At 51.4% G+C, this 21,089-nt stretch overlaps 3 protein-coding genes across 3 annotated transcripts; all 3 read left to right on the top strand.

Annotated features, from left to right (window-relative positions):
- Positions 1-154: 154 nt before the first annotated feature.
- LOC117892220 lies at positions 155-1,234 on the top strand. The gene is made up of 2 exons (XM_034798321.1): positions 155-592; positions 650-1,234. The coding sequence occupies exons 1-2, from the start codon at positions 264-266 to the stop codon at positions 1,215-1,217; spliced, it is 897 nt and encodes a 298-aa protein (XP_034654212.1). The 5' UTR covers positions 155-263; the 3' UTR covers positions 1,218-1,234.
- Positions 1,235-2,135: 901 nt separating this feature from the next.
- On the top strand, positions 2,136-7,508 carry LOC117892215 (peregrin). Its single transcript, XM_034798315.1, has 4 exons — positions 2,136-3,533; positions 3,597-4,855; positions 4,917-5,188; positions 5,258-7,508. The coding sequence occupies exons 1-4, from the start codon at positions 2,393-2,395 to the stop codon at positions 6,939-6,941; spliced, it is 4,356 nt and encodes a 1,451-aa protein (XP_034654206.1). The 5' UTR covers positions 2,136-2,392; the 3' UTR covers positions 6,942-7,508.
- Positions 7,509-12,431: 4,923 nt separating this feature from the next.
- LOC117892218 (trichohyalin) lies at positions 12,432-14,716 on the top strand. The gene has a single exon (XM_034798319.1). The coding sequence runs from the start codon at positions 12,457-12,459 to the stop codon at positions 14,494-14,496; it is 2,040 nt and encodes a 679-aa protein (XP_034654210.1). The 5' UTR covers positions 12,432-12,456; the 3' UTR covers positions 14,497-14,716.
- Positions 14,717-21,089: the final 6,373 nt, after the last annotated feature.

The raw sequence follows: 21,089 nt of genomic DNA, 5'->3' as shown, positions 1-21,089 counted from the left end.
TTTAAATTATGTAGTTTGAATGGCAAACTGGAATAAATGATTGAATGTAGCAGGCCGAGAGATTTGTGAAGGGCTCACCCCACAGAGGGGAAGGACATTCTCTAGTTCAATCAACATTCAACGTTCGACTAAGCCAACAACTACAAATTGTCAGTGGGAGAGCTCCAAAGTATTTCGAGTTTCATTTAACAAAAAGAAGCAAATTTTTCGTTTTTTTTTCTATTTTTCTTTGCCAAATTTCTGTGTGATTTTGTTTATAAACAATGGCCAGCTCGAATGTGTCCGACTGGGATGAGCCGCTGCCGACATCGTCGAGCGAGGAGGTGGAGGAGGAGGATCCGGACTACTGCAGTCCAAGCAATCGCCAGCAGAGGCAGCAGGAGAACGTGGACAAGTTGCGTTCGTACGTGCGCCGCATGGCCTACCAGCCATCCATGCCGCCCAAGACACGACCCGGCGATGTGGCCAGATCGCAGCCCAAGAAGAATCAGCTGATCGACACGTACGCACAGTTCAAGGACTTCTACAACCCCAAGAAGCGAGCCACGCGCATCAAGCGGCTGCTGGGCAAGTACAATGCCATAACCACAGAGTAAGTGCCAAGGCAGGAGCAAGTGCTAGGCTCTAACGACATGTTCTTTCGCTGCAGACAGCTGGCTGAGGTGCTCAGGAGCAATGAGACAAAGGAGCGGCGCAAGGAGGACTTCTTGAAGCGCAAGCAGGAGCTGTACTACAGCATGCTGACCAAACTGGAGCGCCAGTGTCGCACACAGTACCTGAACGTGCTCATCAAGAAGTTTGCCAAGTTCATCACCCATTTGGCCACCACAATGCGCATACCACCGCAGCTGGTCGATCCCTATGCCCGCATGCAGCGCGGCATCTTCTGCAACGTGCTGCTGGCCATCGGGGTCCAGCCGGCCTCCCAATCGGCCATCTACTACACCAGCGAGGATGCCATCGAGTATGATGTGTGCCATCGCCTCGCTCACGCTCTGCTCAGTCTCGTGATCAAGGCCTTGGACTCGGCGGCCGCTCGCGATCCCAACGAGCTGGTCAGGTCCGTCGAGTTGGACCTGGAAATGGACAATCACATCAAGCGTCGCCTCATGTGCGCTGCCGAGAAGAAGATCGCCTACGAGCGTCGTCGCAACAGGCATCAGTCGGCATACAAGAAGAGCTCCAACAATAAGTGCCAAGTCCCCGAATGCGAGTAGCCAGTAGTCAGTCAGGTTGTACATATATTTAGTCCAATAAATCGGGATTGCTCGGGATCGGAAACCAGTGCTCAGGCACCTCAAAGCTGTCTGTGGGATTCGGGGTGTACACCTCGCAGCAGGGCACTGTCCCTCAGCTGTCGAAACTGCTCTTCGCTCAAGGCCACCGTCTGCCGATGCTGCCGGCACTTGCCCAACGGCCCCAGTCGGCTGGCGGTCACACGCAGCTGTTGTGGCAGCTGCTCGACCAGCTCCTCGAGCAGGCGCCAGGCCAGCTCCGCATATAAAATTTTTAGTGTCTGGTAGAGCCCCCCAGTCCTGTCTACAATTTTTTTTTTTTTTGATATTTAATCGCTACAGCGAAATTGGTTGGTCGCAGAGATGTGTCCGCATTGACCAGGTACTTCAGTTTTGTGTTTTGTGTTGAATATTATAATAAGTTACGGAAAATTTTGAACTCAACGCTGTTCGGGTTTGGGACTTTCTTGTCAAGGAAATCCTCTCCTGTGACAACGGTCAGGGAAATCCTCTCCTGCTACTAAAAGGTCAGGGAAATCCTCTCCTGCTACTGAAAGGTCAGGGAAATCCTCTCCTGTCAAGTGTGTATTTATTTTGCCGCTTTTTCACTTTTTGTATAATTTTTCTTCTCAAAAATGTGTTACCTTCTCAAATATACCGTAACATACCGAACAATTGTCGAAATATACCGATATACCCTACATATACCGTCGACTCAATTTCGACGTCAGAATATACCGAAAAGTATAAATTATAACATAACCGGTCAGCCTGCTGCTGTGGCCCGCTGCACACGTCCAGGATGACGGCCATTGATGTGCTTTAGCACTATTCATAAAGTGCGACCGTACATTTTGGTATATTTTTGACGGTCCAACGGTATATTTTAGCGATAGTTCCACGGCCACACTGCTCATTTGTTAATATCGCGTTTTTTGCAACAAGCTACGAAAATCCGACTTGGAAAGGGGGACAACAAAAAAACCGCGCGCATTGCGACCACAACAATAAGATGTATATATAGGAAACCGTATGCGGGAGTAGACACACTTGTCCCCAATTCGTAACCAGAAGTCCCAACACACACGCAGAGCAAAACTTACAGGCAGGCAGCACCCGCAGCAGCAGGCAGGCAGGCAGGCAGCAGCAGCGCAGCCATGGGACTCGATTTCGATGCCCTGGAGTACTGCAAGGGTGTAAAGAACAAGCAATCCCAGCCACCGTATGCGTGTCCGGTGCGGGACTGTGACCGCAGCTACAAGACGATCATGGGACTGCAGTACCATTTGGTCAAGTACGACCACGATAATCCGCAGCCGCTGACGCCCGTGCTGACGCCGCATCGGAAAAAGGCGCGCTCCCGCTCCACGCACCACTCGACGCCAAAGCCAAAGGATAACGGCAGCGGCGGGGATGCGACCAGCGTGGGTGGAGAGACGAAGAACGGCGGCTGCAGCGGCATTGGCGCTGGCAGCGGGAGCGTCGCGCGGCATCAGTACGCCAATCCCGAGTCCCTGGTCGCCTACAACGAGGAGGAGGCCACCGTCACGTTCAATATCGAGGGCAAGAGCGTGCGCTTGGGCATCGACGATGCCCTGCCGCTGGTGGAGGAGGAGGAATTCGTTGCGCTGGTGGAGCGGGGATGCATCCTGAATGCGGACGCAGCGCCGCTGGAGGAGAATGCACCGTGGGCCAAGGTGCAGGTGCCGGTGGCAAAGGTGTGCGAAATCGAAGACTACAATGTGCCTGACGCCCCGCCCCGACCGCTGGCCTACTATCGCTTCATCGAGAAGTCACTGGAGGAGCTGGACGGTGAGATCGAATACGATGTGGACGAGGAGGACTCCGCCTGGCTGGAGCACATGAACGAGGAGCGACAGAAGCTCGGCCTCACAGCCGTCAGCATCGACACGATGGAGCTGCTGATGGATCGCCTCGAGAAGGAGTCGCACTTCCAGGCGGCGGCCAATGGCACGCCCACGGGCGTGGAGGTGGACGATGATGCCGTGTGCTGCATCTGCCTCGACGGCGAGTGCCAGAACACCAACGTGATACTCTTCTGCGACATGTGCAACCTGGCGGTGCACCAGGACTGCTACGGTGTGCCCTACATCCCCGAGGGCCAGTGGCTCTGCCGCCGTTGCCTGCAGTCGCCCAGCAAGCCGGTCAACTGTGTTCTCTGCCCCAATGCGGGTGGCGCCTTCAAGCAAACGGATCACGGCCAGTGGGCGCATGTGGTGTGCGCTCTGTGGATACCCGAGGTGCGGTTTGCCAACACCGTTTTCCTGGAGCCAATTGGTTTGTAGTTGCCACCGATCCTGCCTCTGCCCTGAACTAACTTTGGCTCTCCCCTCCCCGTAGATTCTATTGAAACCATTCCGCCCGCGCGCTGGCGTCTCACGTGCTACGTGTGCAAGGAGAAGGGTCTGGGCGCGTGCATCCAGTGCCACAGGAACAGCTGCTATGCCGCCTTCCACGTGACATGCGCGCAGCAGGCGGGCCTCTACATGACGATGGACACCATCAAGGATGGCCACAACGACTCCTCGATGCATGTGCAAAAGTTTGCCTACTGCCACGCCCACACGCCAGCGGACGCCAAGCTGAAGATGAACGTGCCGGACTTCGAGGACACGCGGCACAAGATGCGCGAGGCACGCAAGGCGCTGGCCAAGAAGCGCTCGACGGCGCCCGTGGTGCTGATACCGACCATACCGCCGGACCGTGTCCAGGAGATAGCCACCATGGTGACGATGCAGAAGAAGAAGGAGTTCCTCGATCGCATCATTGCCTACTGGACGCTGAAGCGGCACTACCGCAACGGCGTGCCGCTGCTGCGGCGCCTGCAGAGCCAGGGACACAACCACGGCGTCATTCAGCGCAACGGCATCGAGGGCTCCCCGGACACGAACGAGCTGTACCGGCAGCTCAAGTACTGGCAGTGCCTGCGGCAGGATCTGGAGCGTGCGCGGCTGCTCTGCGAGCTCGTGCGCAAGCGGGAAAAGCTGAAGGTGGCCTTTGTCAAGATCTCCGAGGAGGTCGTCATGCTGCAGCTGAATCCGCTGGAGTCGGCGCTGACCAAGCTGCTGGATGCGCTGGAGGCGCGGGACACCATGGAGATATTCCGCGAGCCGGTGGACATCAGCGAGGTGCCCGACTACACGGACATTGTGAAGCATCCCATGGATCTGGGCACGATGCGCGCGCGGCTCAAGGACTGCCAGTACACGACGCTGGAGCAGCTGGAGAGTGACTTCGATCTGATGATCCAGAACTGCTTGGCGTACAACAACAAGGACACGGTGTTCTATCGCGCGGGCATCCGGCTGCGCGATCAGGCGGCGCCGCTCTTCGTGCAGCTGCGCAAGGAGCTGCAGCGGGACGGGCTGCTGGAGCGCACACAGAGCTCGCACGTCGACCATGTGGAGGCGGAGGTGGAGCAGGAGCTGCGGCAACTGCTGACGCTGCCAGCCAGCGAGGATGTCGTCCAGAAGCTGCTCATACTCGCCGACAAGTCGCAGGTGCTCAAGAATCCCAGCTACCGCACGAAGAAGATCAAGCAAATTCGCTTGGAGATTACGCGCATGCGCAAGACGCTGCAGAAGGCGCGCTATGCAGCGGTAAGTGCACGTCCCAAACCTCTGCAGTTCTCCCCTTAACGTCTCCTCCCCCCCCTTGCAGCGCCATGCCAATCGCAGCCGCAGCGACGAGGATGAGGCCAGAGGCTCACCCACCAAGAAGCGTCCACGCAAGCGTCTCAACAGCAGCGCCATGGACCTGGACCTGGAGCCGGATGACGAGCTGGACGAGGATGAGGACTCTGAGGAGGACTCATTGGGCGACGCTGATGAGGAGGAGACAGCCAAGGAAATGCTCAGCACCACCCAAACGCCGCCCTGCAGCCCCATCAAGAGTCTCAACAACAGCAGCTCGCCCGTGGGCATCAATCGAAGGTGAGAGCGCAAGTCAAACCATAGCCCAGACCCCAGCCTAATCCCTGACATTCCCCACATTCCCCGCAGAACGGCCATTTTGCTCACGCGCAAGTCGCAGGCGGCGCTCAAGCGACCCTCCGAGCCACTGTCCACGCCCGTGAAGGAGGAGCAACACAATTCCCAGTCCTCCAGCAGTCAGTCCATGGGCCACAGCGCCAGTGCTAGTGCCAGTGCCAGCTGCTCCTCCAATGCAACGGCGGCGACAGCGGCCACCAGCGTGGCCTCACTCAACAGTGTGCCGCCCACGCCCACGCCCACAGCCAATGCCAGCCTTAACTCTGCTGCCGTCTCGAACTTCACGCTGACGCAGAACAGCAGCAGCAACAGCGGGGGGAATGGCGCGGGCTTGAGCGCCGCTACGACGCCCGGCGTGGGCGCACTCGCGGGCGCCGCTGCCGCAGCCAGCCTGACATCCACGGCGCTGTCCATCAGCAGCAAGATGAGCCTCAATCTGGGCGTCAAGTCGCCCAAGCGGCCGGGACGCTATCGTCGCCTGCCCGAGCTGCGAAACAGTGCCTCAATGTCACCAAAGAAGTCCCCTAATCCCGCTTCAGCGGCGGCTCAACCGCTGCCCGATGCTCGCCTCTTCGAGCGCATTCCGGACAGTTTTCGCGTTTACCGCGCCAACAATCAGCGGGATGTGAGCGACAGCGACGAGGGACCCTCGCAGTCGAGCAGCCCCTGCAGCAGCTGCTCGGACTTCAGCATGTCCGGCAGCTGCTCGGACTTCGACAGCGACGAGGCCAGCGACGGGCACAGCGAGGAGCGGGAGTCCACGTCCACGCAGGACGGCACCACGGATGCCATGGACCTGCAGCACGCCAGCCTCGGGCTGAACAACAGCCAACAGGGCAACGGGAACATGGCCATCAGCAGCAGCAGCGGCGCCAGCGGCAGCTCCAGCGAGGATGAGCCGCTGCTGAACGATGGGCAGCAGCATCCGAAGCGACGCGGCAGGCCGAGCAAGGCGAGAACCAACCGCAGCACGCCGACGCCCACGCCCATACCGTTGGCAGCGCGGGGGCCCGTCATGTCCGCCGCACGCGGGCGTGGCAAGCGGCGCAGCAATCTCAGCGAGTCGACGACCAGCTCCACGGCCACGCCGCCGCCCATCATGCGCAAGGCGGGCAAGCTGCGCTCGGCCACGCCCAGCATCGTCTCGCCGCTGGTGAACAACATCAAAGCGAGGAGGAACACCACGGCAACGGGAATGGCAACGGCCGCCGCGACGCCTGCCATCAACAATAACAAGAGTCGCCACGGGGACATGGACGTCGAGGAGGTGGTGACCATGACGCGGCATCACAACTCGCACAAGCCGACGCTGGAGCCGCTGCAGCTGGTGTGGGCCAAGTGCCGCGGCTATCCGTGGTATCCCGCGCTCATACTCGACCCCAAGACGCCCAAGGGGTTCGTGTACAACGGCGTGCCGCTGCCGGCACCGCCCACGGATGTGCTGGCGCTGCGCAAGAACTGCCTCGACGACATTGTCTTCCTGGTGCTCTTCTTCGATGTGAAGCGCACGTGGCAGTGGCTGCCGGCGAACAAGCTGGACATACTCGGCATCGACAAGCAGGTGGATCAGCAGAAGCTGATCGAGTCCCGGAAGCCGGCGGAGCGGAAGGCCGTGAAGAAGGCGTACCAGGATGCGTTGCACTATCAGAGTCAGGTCTCGGATCTAGAGGGCCAGGGGCCCGATCCGATTATGTGAAAGCTATTTGCCCAATTGAGTTTGTGCTGAATGCGCGTCATCGCTCGAAATTAGCCATAAAACATGCCCCCAGCCCCCAGCCCCCAGCCCCCAACTTCTACTATAAATATGTCCCCTTGCTCCTTGCTCCTTGATCCTTGATCCCTTATAGTGTGTGTATTTGTACGTCATTTGTTGTTATACGAAGCAGAAGCAGAAGCAGAAGCAGTAGAAGGCCCTCCATTAGCGTATTTCGTTTCGATTCCCCCCAACCCCCACTGCAAGTGTCCTTTGCCCACGATTATGTACAGTTTTTTGTGTGTGTTTTTGTAATCCCAAGCGATGATTTTTGTACATTAGATATTTGGATTTTTCTATTATTATTATTAATTATTGCGATGAAACGGAAAGTGTTCAAAGAAAATGCCCCAAAACCCAATCCCTAAACCTTAAATGAAAACCGGAAACACGCGGCAACCAGATGGAATTTATAACCTCAAAATGTTTCACACGAAATCAAATCAATGTTTAAGTTAAATAGTTTTAAGTACAAACAACAACAACAAGCTACAGAATAAGTTCCAAAACGTTAAGCAAAAAGTGTGTGAAGAAGAGAAAAACACCTTAAAAATCAAGATGAACAATTTACAAAATAGCATTAAAAACAAAACTGTAAAAGAGAGTACGTGAGAGAGTGCGTGTGTGTGTGTGTGTGCGTAGATATGTACAGTTATATATCTTGATTTACCGCAAGGATTAGGCTTTACTGTACATAATGATTATTACGATGTGTGTATTATATCCAACAATGACGAGCGAGTACTAATTATAGTTAGTTACTGTGCGTAATCCATGCTAGAAATCCTGCGTTTGCTTAGGCGTGAAAGTATTGAAACTCCCCACACACAATTCCAAGCCACACCTCAGAACACACCACACCACCACCTTTGACCTTAACAAGATTGAATGTTGTTCAAACACACCTAAACATAAATTCAAATGCAGACGAAATAAATGTTTTAAACAAACGTTTTTCCATTTTGCCTTTTCCGCTGTGTGCAAAAGTTTCGCTGACAGTTTTGTGCGCACTGGCCGCACAGTTTTAGCTGCTGCCCATCACGTGCTAAGTGTCGCCTAAATTGCGTCAGCAGATCGGGGCAGGGTGTTTTGTTTTGATGAACTGGCTTACATTCATTTTGATTACTTACACTTTGCGGTCATTAAACCACGTTTTGGGTTGCCTTCGGCGGCAGCTGATTTATCAATTATCACCCGAACAGATGGTTTCAGCTTTACAGTTTCATGTTTATTTTTACACAGGCGTAATTACAGTTGTGTGATAACTGGCCTGGTTGGCGGTTGTGGAGTCGCTACAAAAGGAAAGCGATCCCACAATGCATTAACATTAACATAACAGCAGTGGTTAACAGTCTGACTGGTAACAGAAAGTTGCCTGCTGCTGATACAACAGTTGGGGAAGTGGTGTATGTATGTATGTAATTACTGTTGCACTTCTGCAGCTGTTATTCCTACAGTTTCAGCATCACTATTCCCAACTACAGCTCTACAGTTGTTGCATCACTGACTTAAAAGCGCATTTTGTATGTTTCGCAATCAATTAGAACTAAATAAAGCTTTAATTATATTAGCTGCTCAATTATCTTTACAAAATATTCCCCTCTTAAATGCCAAGTGATTTACACGGCCCTTAATTACATTTTTATTCATTTTCCATCCACTCTGCGGCTGTTCGGCCACCTCACAGTTGAGCACTCACACGTCACGGTCCAGCCGCATGATTAGGCCAATTAATTTCGAGCATTAACAAAGTCACTTTTGTGCGTTAAAAAATTGAATTGTTTTGTGCTGCGTGACAAAACGAAATCTTGAAATATTTTCAACGCATTTTTCACGTGCTTAAGGCCGGAAAAATACACAACAAATCCGCCACAAATAATTGTAATCGTTTTGTGGCAGCGATCTTAAGGCACAAATCAAGTGTCTAAGCGGGGCTTACGCCCGACAGTCGCAACAACTCAATTTGCAGCTCAGCTCTGGCTTGTAGAACGCCCCAAAATATCTGGTAGCTGCTCCATTAGCTGGCGGCCTTAATTGTAAATGCAAATTCATTTGCTGCTGTCGACGATTGTGGATTGGATTGGATTTACTTTCGTTGTCGGTTGTCGCTTGTCGCTTGTCGCGGACGAGCTTGCCAAGTGGCCAAGTGTCCAGCTGTAGGTCATTGCGTTGGCGCTCTAATTGATGTATTTATTTATCACTGAACTGAACGCAATTATGATCTATTCGCGCGCCCTCGCCCTCGCCCCGGAACTGCGAGTGCGAGTGCGAGTGCGGGAAATGCCCAAGAGAAACGAGTTTTAGCTGCGGCCAAAGTGACGTCAAGAGAGCGCAGCGAATTTTTGGTTTAAATAAAGAATATTTTGGGCATACAAATACATGGCCTTGAGTGTGGCTGTGAGGTAGGAAAAGTGCTGGAAGAGCTGCTCCAAAATGTGCTCTAGGATTTGGGTTTTTTTTTTGGGTTTCTTCCGTTCATTTTTGTGGAAAAATACGCGCCATCAAAAATAAATAAATATAGTAAGAAAATCACAGCCAAATCGATTTTATTTGCTGCTTGTTATTGAGTCTTTTTTGCTGTTAAATTAATTTAAATTTGCACGCAGCTGCAGTGACGTCTTGGGTTATTTCGTAGAGAAAGACGCACGTGATCCGGTCAACGTTGCCCCCGAAAGAAGAGCCCAACTTTGGGCATTCCTTTGCTGCTGCTGCCGGTTCAAGTGCGTTTCTTGGCCATAAACTTGTGGCCTCTGGCTTGCGGAACATTTTGATTATATTTGAAGCTGGTTGAAAGTTGTGCAGTCGCTACAAAAGGTTTACAGGTGCAGAGTCACCACGAAGGGAAAGCGATCCACAAAGCAGCTACATTAACAGAACAGCAGTGGTTAACAGTCTGACTGGTAACAGAAACTTGGCTGCTGCTGATATAACAGTTGGGGGTGGAGAATGTAAATACAGTTGTAATTATTACAGTTGCATCTCTGCAGAATCTCTACAGCTGTTATTCCTATTCATTAAAGTGCGGAATTTTTTGATTATATTTGAAGCTAAGGGAAAAGTTTGCAAAGCTCTGCGAGCGAGAGATGGCGTGTTGGGCCACCAGACACCTTAATGAATGCGCTAATTGTGGACTAATTAACGACTACAAATCTGCCACATGCAGCGCTCAGCGATTGCTGCTGTGGCTATCATTGTGACTCTGATAAGATAAGCGGCAACGTGGTAAGCAGCAGGCACTTTGAACTGCTCCAATTAGCGCGGACGTGCCTCCCTTTTTTGGCGTTCATTGAATGGCAGCGTCTGGGCACAACAAAAGAATTAAAAGCAGCAATTGATGGCGCAGCAAGCTACACGCGCCCCGAAAAGATGTGAGAGCAGAGAGAGCAGAGTGGTGGAGAGGAGGGGGAGAGGCGAGGCTGCTCATCATTGGATCTACGTCACATGTGCGTTGGGCGTTGGGGCAACGTGACTGTGGTCAGTTCGAGCAAGAAGAGAATCTATCTGCGAGAGATGAGATCTTTCTACCAGATCTATCTGCCTGGCAACAAGACAGCTGCCCGAACGCTTTCTATGCCAACTGTGTGGCTGGATTATGAAATGTTTTCTGCCTGTTTTCTGACTGTGAAAGTTGAGGCTTCGCGCATTACGTGAGGTATTCCGCATGTCCATTACACAGTCACAGTCACCGCGTTGTCATGTGTCTTCCCCGTTCAAGTTCGTCTTGCAGAGTGTGAAAATTGTAGCCCGAAGCCAAGGTGACTTTTATGGGTGAAAATTTGCCAATGAAATCGAACAACTGACTCAAACAATTGGGCCAGGCCAAGCCATAGCATGTGATCAATGAATGAGCACAGAAATGTCCAACACAAAGAAGGCAGATTATCAGCCGGGGCAACAGATAAGCAAAATGCTCTGCAAGAGATAGCTGAAAAAGCGGCGAAAATTTGACTGCAAAGAGTGAAAGAAGAATGTAGAAAGATTGGCCTGCAAAAAGAGTGAAAGAGAGGGAAGAAACTAACCCAGGGGAATTTACTTGCAAGCTGCCGACCAGAAAGGGTTGGAGAAGGAGCTAAATATCCCCGAAGGTGACTTCCCTGTGGAACGTGTAAGAAAATTCCCCTGGGGGTCTAAAGGGATTGTTTGGCAAACACATGGCAGAGATTAGAGAGAGAGAAGAAATCAAAGCAGTGGAAGATCGTGCGAAGGCTGTGGCTATATTAGAGCCAAGCAGTGAGCAGTCAAAGCAGTGCAGTAATTTTTGCACAACTTTACCGATACATGAATATATGTATTTAAATATGTACATATGTATGTACATTGTACATATATGTACATAAGTACACATTTGGCTGTAAATAAATTCATTGTGCATCTCTGCTGCTGCTGTCTCTTAGTTTGCTTTTTGTGCGCTTCTTGGCCACAGCTGTTTGCTGTTTTTGTTTAATTTGATTACAATAAAAAGGGGATTTGCCGCTGAGCACCAACCACAAGAATGTGCAGGGGCTGCGACTGCGGCTGTGGCATCTTTTGTGTGATATCATTTGCAATGCCCGAACTGGCTCTCCAGCCAGAGGCCTCCCTTGTGGCCATATAACGGCGCCGGCTGGAATTAACTTGAATTTTATTTAAGCAGCTTCGCAGTCGCTGCCGCAGAACCGGTTAGAGCGCAAAAGAAGAGGCCAGCCAGCCAGCCATATTGGGTATTAGCTGGGTGCTCCCTGCTGCCAGCCAAGAAGCGTCTTGCAGGCGCGACCAGACGGCGACTGTACAAAAATAAGTGAACTGCTTGCAGGAGGGACAGGGGCAGGGGCAGCTGGAGTTCTTCCCGGTGAGACTTTTTGACAAATTTAAATAATTATCCAGCCTGATGCCGCCTCTGTCGTTGATCAATCAATAGGCAAAGCAACGTTGCAGCCAGAGATCGATCGATGGGGCCTAAAAGGGCCTCAAAGTTGTGTCCTTTCACTTGGTCTGGACTTGGCCATAAATTGCCGGCAGTCAGTGCTAAAAATAAAACGGGGCCTAACCTTGAGCGGCTGCCACATAACGGAAGAGGGCAAAAAGCGAAATGTGGTCCTGGGGGAGAGGCGGAGAGGGGGCCACGCGGGCCAATTAAGTTTTCAGAGATAAAAGAAGACTCAAGAATCGCAGAGAGAGGGAGAGGGGGAGAGAGGGAGAGACAGGGGTCAGACCTGGGGCAACAGAATATTTATTGACACATCCTGTATCTGGTGTCTGGTCGCCCAAGGACACGTCCCATAACCAGTCCCCGGCTTGCGGTTCTTTCCCACTCAGCAAGCGCTATAAAAGCTCTCCACTCGCAGCCAGAACAGCATCAGTCCATCCCCGAGAACCGGCAGCAGTAGTCCTTCGAAGTTGTAGCGAAATCTTGGAGCGGCAGCCCAAGAGTCCTACAAGTCCAAGTACCAGTCCCAGGAGCGACTTCTCCCCCCTCAAGATGCGTTTGTTTGTGCTCGGCCTGCTGGCCCTCGGCTCCGTGCAGGCCTTCGCCGTGGTGCGCACGATCCAGCCACAGCCACACCCACAGCTGCTGGCCTATGCCCCAGCCCGTGGCGAGTTCCCCGTGGTCAGCGGACTGGCTCAGGGCTATGTGCGCTACCTGGATGGCACGGGAGCGGAGCGTCTGCTGGCCTACAACTACCCAGAGCCACTGAACGGCATACGCGCCAGCGCGGGTCTGCTGCGTTCCGGCTTGGCCTCCGAGGAGCAGCCGCAGGACACGGCGCTGTTCCGCGCCTGGTGCGAGCAGCGCTACAACGCCATGCGCCTCGAACTGGAGCGCCTGCGCGCTCAGGGGCTGCAGCCCTCGCCCCAAATGATGGCCCAGTTCGAGCCACTCGAGCAGATTGTCAAGTACGCAGCCTTCGACGCGGTGCCCGGCCTCAGTCCGGAGGTGCAGCGCGCCCGCGACGAGCATTTGCGCATCTGGAACGAGGCGCGTCTGGAGGTGCTGCGCGCGGAGCAGGCCCAGCAGCTCACGGGACACTATCAGCCCCAGGAGCAGATTGTGCAGGTGAAGACAACACAGAAGGCAACGCCCGTGATCTATGGACAGCAGTTCCAGATCAAGTCCGCGGAGGCACCGCAAACGCACTCCTACGGACAGAATCCGTTCCTCGTGAAGTCGGCAACGATTACAGGCTACACCCAGGAGACGCCGCAGCCCGTGGAGGAGACACCCGAGGTGAAACTCGCCCGCGAGCAGCATCTCAAGCAGTTCTTTGCGGCGTTGCACCGCCAACCCGAGGCTGTGCCGGAGTTACCCATCCTCAAGACAATTCCTGGCATACAGCAGCCGCAGGCCAACATCAAGACAATCAGCTACGTGGAGCAGCAGCAGCAGCAGCAGTCGCCACAGCCCGTGGAGGAGACTCCCGAGGTGAAGCTGGCCAGGGAGCAGCATCTCAAGCAGTTCCATGAGGCGCTGCAGCGTCAGCCCATCGCAGAAACCAACGTGCAGGCAGCGCCCCAAGTCAAGTACGAGACAGCACAAAGCGATGCGAGCTTCAAGTTTCCCACAGGCAACCTGCAGACGCCGCAAGCAGTGGAGGAAACCGAAGAGGTCAAGCAGGCCCGGGAGCAGCATCTCAAGCAGTTCAACGAGGCGCTGCAGCGTCAGCCCATCGATGTGCAGCAGCAGCCGTTGATTCCCAGTGCGCAGTTTGCACCACAGATAAAAACCATCGAGCAGCCCATGGCCCAGCAGATTGAGGACACGCCCGAGGTAAAGTTAGCCCGGGAGCAGCATCTCCAGCTGCTGAACAAAGCCAAGGTCAGGGCCGAGGACAAGCTGGAGGACATCAAAGACATGATACGCCTCGAGGAGCTCGAGCGGGACGAGGAGAAGCTGCGCGAAAGGGAGCGACAGGTGATGGAACAAAAGGAAGCGGCACTGGAGCGACTGCGTGAGGAGGAGCGCCTCAGCCAGGAGTCGCGTCTGCTGCAGGCGGAGCAGCTCAAGATCGAGGAGGAGGATCGCCAGCGGCTGTACGCCGAGCGGCAGGCCGAGCAGCAGGAGCTGAAGAGCACCAAGAACTATGACACCGGCTCGGAGACGACAACAACCAGCGACAGCGACTCACTGCCCCTCTTCCTGGGTGCCACAGAGGGTGGCAGCATCAAGCTGCTGTCCTCCCAGGCAGCACCAGCTCCGGCTCAGACCCAAGCCTCGACCATCAGCCAGCAGCAGTCGGTGCAGAATGGTTTCTTCCTGCGCATTCAAACGAGTCAACCCAATGCCATACAAACATCCACGGCGCCCATAGGTGCGCCAGCGTTTGTCTACACGGACAAGGCGGCTCCGGCGGCCTTCATCCAGCCCTACACAGTGAAGGAAACCTACAGTCAGGCCTCCCCCGCGGGCGCCACCGAACTGGAGCTGGCCACACGCGAGCATCTGCGGGCCCATGAGATAGCGCTGGAGCAGCTGCGTCTGGCCAATCTGCAGAAGCCCTGGAATCCGGACTGCAATCACTAAGGAAGAACCTCAAACCACGAACAACTCTCCAATTTGAATCACTTGCATTGCCCGTAGGTTTAAGCGAACGCACTGCTTTACGCACTCGCCGTAACACTCATTATTCACGCCCACACTCATGTCCCACACACCTCCCACATACTCATACTCATACTCGTACACCTGCATAGCTTAAGTGCCAATTCGTAAATGCAATTCAGTTGATAAAACAACGCAAAAACGTGAAGAGACAGACGGTGAACCGTAAATGAGAATCATCTGCAAGGGGCAGTGGCTGGTGGCAGCGGGGTTGGGTCACAAAGGAAATGGAATGCTTGATTTTGTACAGTTACGAGAGAACGTTCTCAATTTCAATTTTGGAGTCGCCAGATTGTCGGACTGATCGGCTGATCGCTCGATCGCTCGATCGCTTAGGAATGCGCATAAAAGGCGCTCAAATGACGCCGTAAACTGGCACAGATGAAGATGTTATCCGTCCCGGCACTTGACGCATATATCAAAGCAGTGAGCAACGGTACATCAGCCGGTAATGCTGTCTGTCGCACTGCAGCATACCCTGTGGCAGTTCAAGCAGTGCCAGCTTCATGCGGTAATTGCGAACTGCTTTACAGGATTTTGTTATGAAATTGGAACTAGGCCAGAGTGTGGCGCTGGACATTATTCAAGCGCATTCGAATGGTTCCTTGAACAATTGAGGCCTGTTATTTTATTATTCACATTTATTCGATGTCGCTCAATTTTAATATAAACTTGATCTACTTGGGGCAGCGTGTGCGCGCCACAAACAAAAATCTACATACCAAATTTGGTATGGGCTAGCCGTTAAAGATTGTTCTAGCTGCTGGACGGACTGCACAGAGGCTGGACAGAGCCTGGACAGACGGATGTAGCTGCAGTCTAGACTGGGCTTATGGGCTCCGTTACATATATCCATTCCGCCGCAATATAGCCTTGTGTCCAGCTAAAGTAGCGGGTATTAAAATGTTGAGCAAATTTATACAGAACGGAATCCACTTTGCATCGCATCCCCCCCAAAACAGAATTCTGATCGGTGCCGCTTTGCTCGGTGCTTTGCGGCTCTGCACTGACCTAGCACAAAAACCGAACACAAACTCGAACCGTTAATCGCCGGTGGAATTGATGAAATTACCGTTGGAGCACCGCTCTGCCCCTGCTTTGTGGTACCTGTCGTGCGCCCTGCTTGCTGTCTGCCCTGCGCTGATAAGCTTCCGCTGCCCGCCGCCAGCGATTACGTGGCTCTAGTGTGAGTAATGTCGGGCGAAAGTGACTAATGAAAGATGTTCCTAGCCATATATGGACAAGTTGTCGGAGCAGACGAAGTGCCACTGCGGATGCCACTGCCAGACATGTGACAGAAAAGGCAGATAAGAGGCAGAAGGCATAGAAATTACAGCGGAACTGCCGTTGGTTTTTGGCGTCTTCCGAGTCCAAAGGTTCCACGCAAATGAATCACTCTGAGAAAAGATTGCCAATGTCTCCTGATGTGCGCCTGTCAGGGTACAAAGTCTAAGGGTGCTTGGGAGGCAGCTGCTAACCCGCACAAACCAAACCTTATCGCTGCCTAATCAAATCAATCCCCACTCCCAATTGGAGCGATATCTGTGATCTGATATGGCTGATGCAACTTGCGGCTAGACAAAGCCCCCAATTTGGCCTTGTTCAGCTGGGATGTGGGGCATTCCACGTCTGTTCACTCCATGCCGCTGCGCAGTTTCTTTTGTGGGTGCGAATTATTTCCCTATATTTATAGAAGCCGCTCCGCTCCACACAAATGTGTTCGCTCTTGTGTTTACATTTGGCTACAAAGGCACAATGGCACACGGGGAAGTGATTGGCAAAACTAAATTACCTTTCAAATCGAAATTCGCTGGAAAAAATGGGAAATATCTCAGGCATTTGAGAACTGAACTGTGGGAAAGGAATCTCTAGAGCAAGTAAATACAACAGAGGGGATTTTCGCAGGTGAACAAAGATAATCCCACTCATCATGTGTGGGTGATTCCTTGAACTTGAAATCATTAATAGAATGGGGAACTTTTCGGTTGCAAGGCGTAACATCTTAGGCGGAAATATAATTTCTTCTTTGGGCTTAAATATTTCAATATTTACATGATGTATTATTATCATTTAAAGCGATGTCCCGCTGCACACTTTTTCTGTTTCTTTCAGGCGCCAGCTGTCATTCATTTTCCATTTCACCCGAAATCGCACTCGTAATCGCAATTAACGCGACGGCCACTATAAATAATAAACTCCACACTTTTTGGCCTCTTGGCTATCTTGGCCGTAAAAGGCATTGCCACTGGGGGAGTTCCCCCCATCGAGTGCTGGGCAATTTTTTCTGTGCCAAACCCAGTCGCAGTCAAAGACTTTTGTTTTTCTCCGGAACTACTGATAAGAAAACGCCCAGAAACGAACACGAACGAACAGGAATTTGTGCTAAAGTCTCTTTACTTTGATATTTATGCAGAATATTTGCTTTCGTTGTTATTATAAATTTGTTATCGTTGTTATTTTTAGCCAGCGGACAGTTTATTTTTAACATTTGTTGGGTTATTTTTGGCTTTTTGTGTGTGTGGCTTGGATGTTAATGCGACGCAGACGGTAATGAGAAAGACAATGTCAAGTGGTGGCCGGCCATCAGTCAGAGGCACAAACGAACGGGTTGAACCCCAGAGCCAGCCCAATGCAAACATTGTGTGTGGGTGATAACAATGCTTGCCTCTTATCAACGAGAAAGTGTGTCTCCATGGCAGAATCGTTCTCCTTGAATGTTGTTGTTCTTACCACAATTTCGATTGAGTTCGTCTGATTCTGATTCCGATTCTGATTAGATAGAGTTTAAGTACGGGTATTTCGCCATGTTTGCTGTTCCATTTTGTTTGTGCATTTATTTATAGCACTTCCAGTGGGGCAGTGCATGTAATATCTTTACCCAGAAACAATGGGAAGTTCGTGATGGGGGGAGCACTCTGGCCACTCCATATGGCCGAGTGTTTTGTTATTTCCTTCCTCAATAATATATGTATTTCAGCAATGATAAACAATTTGCCTTGTTGCCAGGCCCGCTTCACAGTTGTCGCATGATTATGAAAGCTGAAACGTGATATGATAGTCACGCGTTTATGATTATCACGTTTTTTGCGATAATTTTTCTACCTTTTTGGTCTCTACAAAAATACATAAAACAACTCGAGTATGGGCGCTGGGGTTTCGGTTGGTTTGAGGCTGGAAAAACTGTACCTAATTAGGTGTACAAATGCTCCAAAATTTAACTATATTTTTGTGCCTTATTCTTTAATATTGGAACCTCTTGCAGACAGACAAGCCAGACGTCTACTGACGTATTAAATAATGCTCAAAAATTGGTTCGCCGCCAGAAATGAAAGATTTCCCAGTGGATAAGTCTGCTATTCCTGTAGGAGTACGTAGCAACCGCAGCAACAGCAAAAACAAATTAAAATCCGCCCCCAGAGCAGAGCACATGTGATATTTCGTAGGTGCCTCGCGTATTGACGTCACGAAGACACGGCGCTTTCGTCACTGTTGGAGGCAAAGAAGAAGTGATATAAGATGTACCAAGTACAAGCTCTGGCACATAATTATATCACTTCTTGCGGGGGTTTGGGTTTGGGCATTGACGCTGTACTTCCTCCGTTGTTCTTGTGTTAAGTAAGCGATTTGCTCGTAATAATGTTTGAAATGTGCAGTTTCCCTTTTTGAATGTGTTTTGTTTGCTGGAGATCTGGCAAAAGATAACTTCATTATATCCACTCGAGATCGTAAAAACTGCCATAAAACTCGTATTTATACACCCAATATTTTTGGTCAGGCCTGGGGGTGGCGATGCCAGTGCTGTTGGTTGCTTCAACAAAGGATAAGCCGAGATCTGGGCGACAAGATGTGTACGTATAGCGGTACTCTCGCCAGGCACTGACTCTGCCTCTGTCTCTGCCTCTGACTTTGACTTACGTGAGAAACTTTTATGACATTGACGCAGTTGTCGGTCGCTTCGTTTGCCTTTGCAGCATCTGTTTGGTGGGTGGCACTGACTGCTGGGTGTCTGTTGGGTGGGTGTTGCGCCTGCTCACTCTCGCTTGCATAACGGTACACGGTTGGCGGCGACACGCTGTGCTGTGGATTACCGGAGCGCCCGTCTTTCGATTTCGATTTGCGTAAGCAGCCAAGACGATGGTGCAGGACATGTGCCCTGACAAATCGTTAAATATGCAATATAACTGTGTTCTTATCGACGGCACATCAGTGTTCGTGCAAACGTGCTCGAACATGTCGCTGGCCGCTGGGTGGAAGCACCTTGTGAACTTGCCCGTGACCACCCCGGCATCGCAGCCGCAGTCAATCAGTCAGTCGGGCAGGCAGTGCGACATTCAGGTAGTCAGGCGCTGGAGCAAGAGAGGGTGGGGTGGAGATCCCCCAGCCACTCGACAGTAATCTTATTTGCTTGGCACGCTTTGCAGCAGACGAAAGAGAGCGAGAGCGAGCGAACGCACGCGGAGAGTGGGAGAGGCAAACATAGCGAAGAGCAAGCTTTAAATATGCAAGGTGAGGGTCATTGCGGCTGCTAGCTTACTGCTCTCTTTCCAGAATGCTGGCGACTATTTTAGGCACCCTCAAGCTCTAGCCGCACATGCACACCACACCCTGCATGCATATACCCTGCTCTTCTGTGTTCTTGTGAAATTCATCGCCCTTCCGTTAATTGCCGCTCACTCTCACACACACTAGCGCTCTCCCGTGCGCTTTGCAAAGTTTGTAGAGAGAGAGAGAGCAAAAGCTACGAAAAAAGATTAATTAAATAGAGTACCTGTCTATGCCTCTCAATTACTAATGTGGCGCTAATTTCCCCTGGCTGTTTGTTTGTGCAAATATTTAACCTACTGCTGGTGGAGCGGAGCAGGGCAGAGGGGGGCCCTATATCAATGGCCGTAACAAGTGCAATTGCGTTTTAGCTTCGCGCCGTTATTTGACTGTTATATTGGTCCGCACAATGAACCGAACTATAAATGTTTGACTTTGCGATTAGTTTTACCCACCCATAAAGTGCGATTTGAGCTTATTCGATTTACGGATCATGTGAAATACCAAACCGAACCGGTTCAAACTGTCTGGCTGGGTCACAGGGATCTGTCTGAGGCGCACTTTAGGAGGCAGCTGCTTTTATTATGTTTCCTCTAAGAAATTGTGTATATAAAACAGCTTCATTTGCTTTGCTTTCTCTGGAAAGCATTCTTAAAACAAATCTCATTTGGCCAGCACGTGCCCCAAGCGAGCGAAAGTAAATATTTAAATTTCAATAAATTTCAATTGCTCCACAAATGATTAGAGCTTTGGCGAAACGAGGCCACAAACTTCTTATCAGCGGAACGCGGAGTATCCCCCCGACTCGTATTCTGCGAACTCATGCTTAATACGAGTACTATTGGAGCACAGATTTCGCCCGTCAAAGTACACATTGTATAATACTGTTCCCAGCACCAGTTACAACTTTTTATTATTACATTTTTACGTTATTTCTGCTGGCTGGTTTAACCCAAGCAACACCCAGTGGGGTAACCAGATTTGTAAACATTTTCCCCGAGTAAAAACCCGTTTTGAAGCCATTAAAATTTCATTCATAATACAGCGGCAGCACCGCAAGATGCCTTTGCTTTCATATTTTTCTAAGCTGCGGAATAACATTGGACGGGGGGCGGGGGAGAGTTGGTAGTATCTAATCAATCAAATTGAAGGAATAACAGTGGAAAAGTTCATAGCATTTAGTGAACTGTGCGGGTAAACAAATATCGAGCCATTCGATTAGGCCAAATTATGGAAATTCTGATCAATTATCAGTGGCGGCAACTGCGTCTGTTTCACTTTCTGCGGTGTGATTCCCTATCTGTGGGCTGCTGTTCGAGGCTGGGAAATTCAGCGGCACGCTTCGTGTCAGTCCAGACCAGCCCAGCTCCATGCGCAGTAGTCATTGTGTTATTCTGCGTAAGTCCCGGGCAACTGATAATTCTACGCCGCATAATCCCCTGCTCTGCCGCTGAGGCGCATCCCAGGCATTGATAAGGCAGCGCTCAGGCTCTCGTTTTGCTTTCCACAGAAATCCATATAGGGATTTGCGGGGAAAAACCGCAAAGCAGAGCCAAGAACTGTTTATTTTTCGCCCGAAACGCAGATACAGATACTTCGCAACAATAACAATAAATAATAATAAAAATATTTTGTATTTTCGTGCTGAAAGCAAATAAGAAAGTCAAATAAACGAATTAAAATAGACATTTCTTCGGATCAGGTTGAGGCCTGACCACGTCACAGCCGCTGAGCTCTACAGGTGCTACCCGTACATGGGTGGTGCAGGCCATAGGGTGGTGCCCGGACCCCACAGACACCACACACACAGCACGAGCTCATGCCAATCACATGTACAGGTTCGAAACAGCTGAGAAAACTGCGGCATTGTCACACGAACTCAAAAACTAGTTTGCTCGACCAACAGACTGGCTGTAGATCGAGTTCCCCTGAGCATGGGGGTATTTTGTAGTGGGGTATCTATGGGTATTCCG

The sequence above is a fragment of the Drosophila subobscura genome, chromosome E (assembly GCF_008121235.1).
Source record: "Drosophila subobscura isolate 14011-0131.10 chromosome E, UCBerk_Dsub_1.0, whole genome shotgun sequence".
NCBI lineage: Eukaryota > Metazoa > Arthropoda > Insecta > Diptera > Drosophilidae > Drosophila > Drosophila subobscura.
Note: the sequence above shows the minus strand (reverse complement) of the source record. Positions and strands in the feature narration are given on the sequence as shown.

What these genes read in the sequence shown, in the direction of transcription:
- LOC117892220 (XM_034798321.1), top strand. Translation starts at nt 264, where the DNA reads ATGGCCAGCTCGAATGTGTCCGACTGGGATGAGCCGCTGCCGACATCG. An exon ending in TACAATGCCATAACCACAGA is followed by an intron (nt 593 to 649) that starts GTAAGTGCCAAG and finishes CTTTCGCTGCAG; the next exon opens with ACAGCTGGCTGAGGTGCTCA.
- LOC117892215 (XM_034798315.1), top strand. Translation starts at nt 2,393, where the DNA reads ATGGGACTCGATTTCGATGCCCTGGAGTACTGCAAGGGTGTAAAGAAC. An exon ending in AGAAGGCGCGCTATGCAGCG is followed by an intron (nt 4,856 to 4,916) that starts GTAAGTGCACGT and finishes CCCCCCTTGCAG; the next exon opens with CGCCATGCCAATCGCAGCCG. An exon ending in CCCGTGGGCATCAATCGAAG is followed by an intron (nt 5,189 to 5,257) that starts GTGAGAGCGCAA and finishes CATTCCCCGCAG; the next exon opens with AACGGCCATTTTGCTCACGC.
- LOC117892218 (XM_034798319.1), top strand. Translation starts at nt 12,457, where the DNA reads ATGCGTTTGTTTGTGCTCGGCCTGCTGGCCCTCGGCTCCGTGCAGGCC.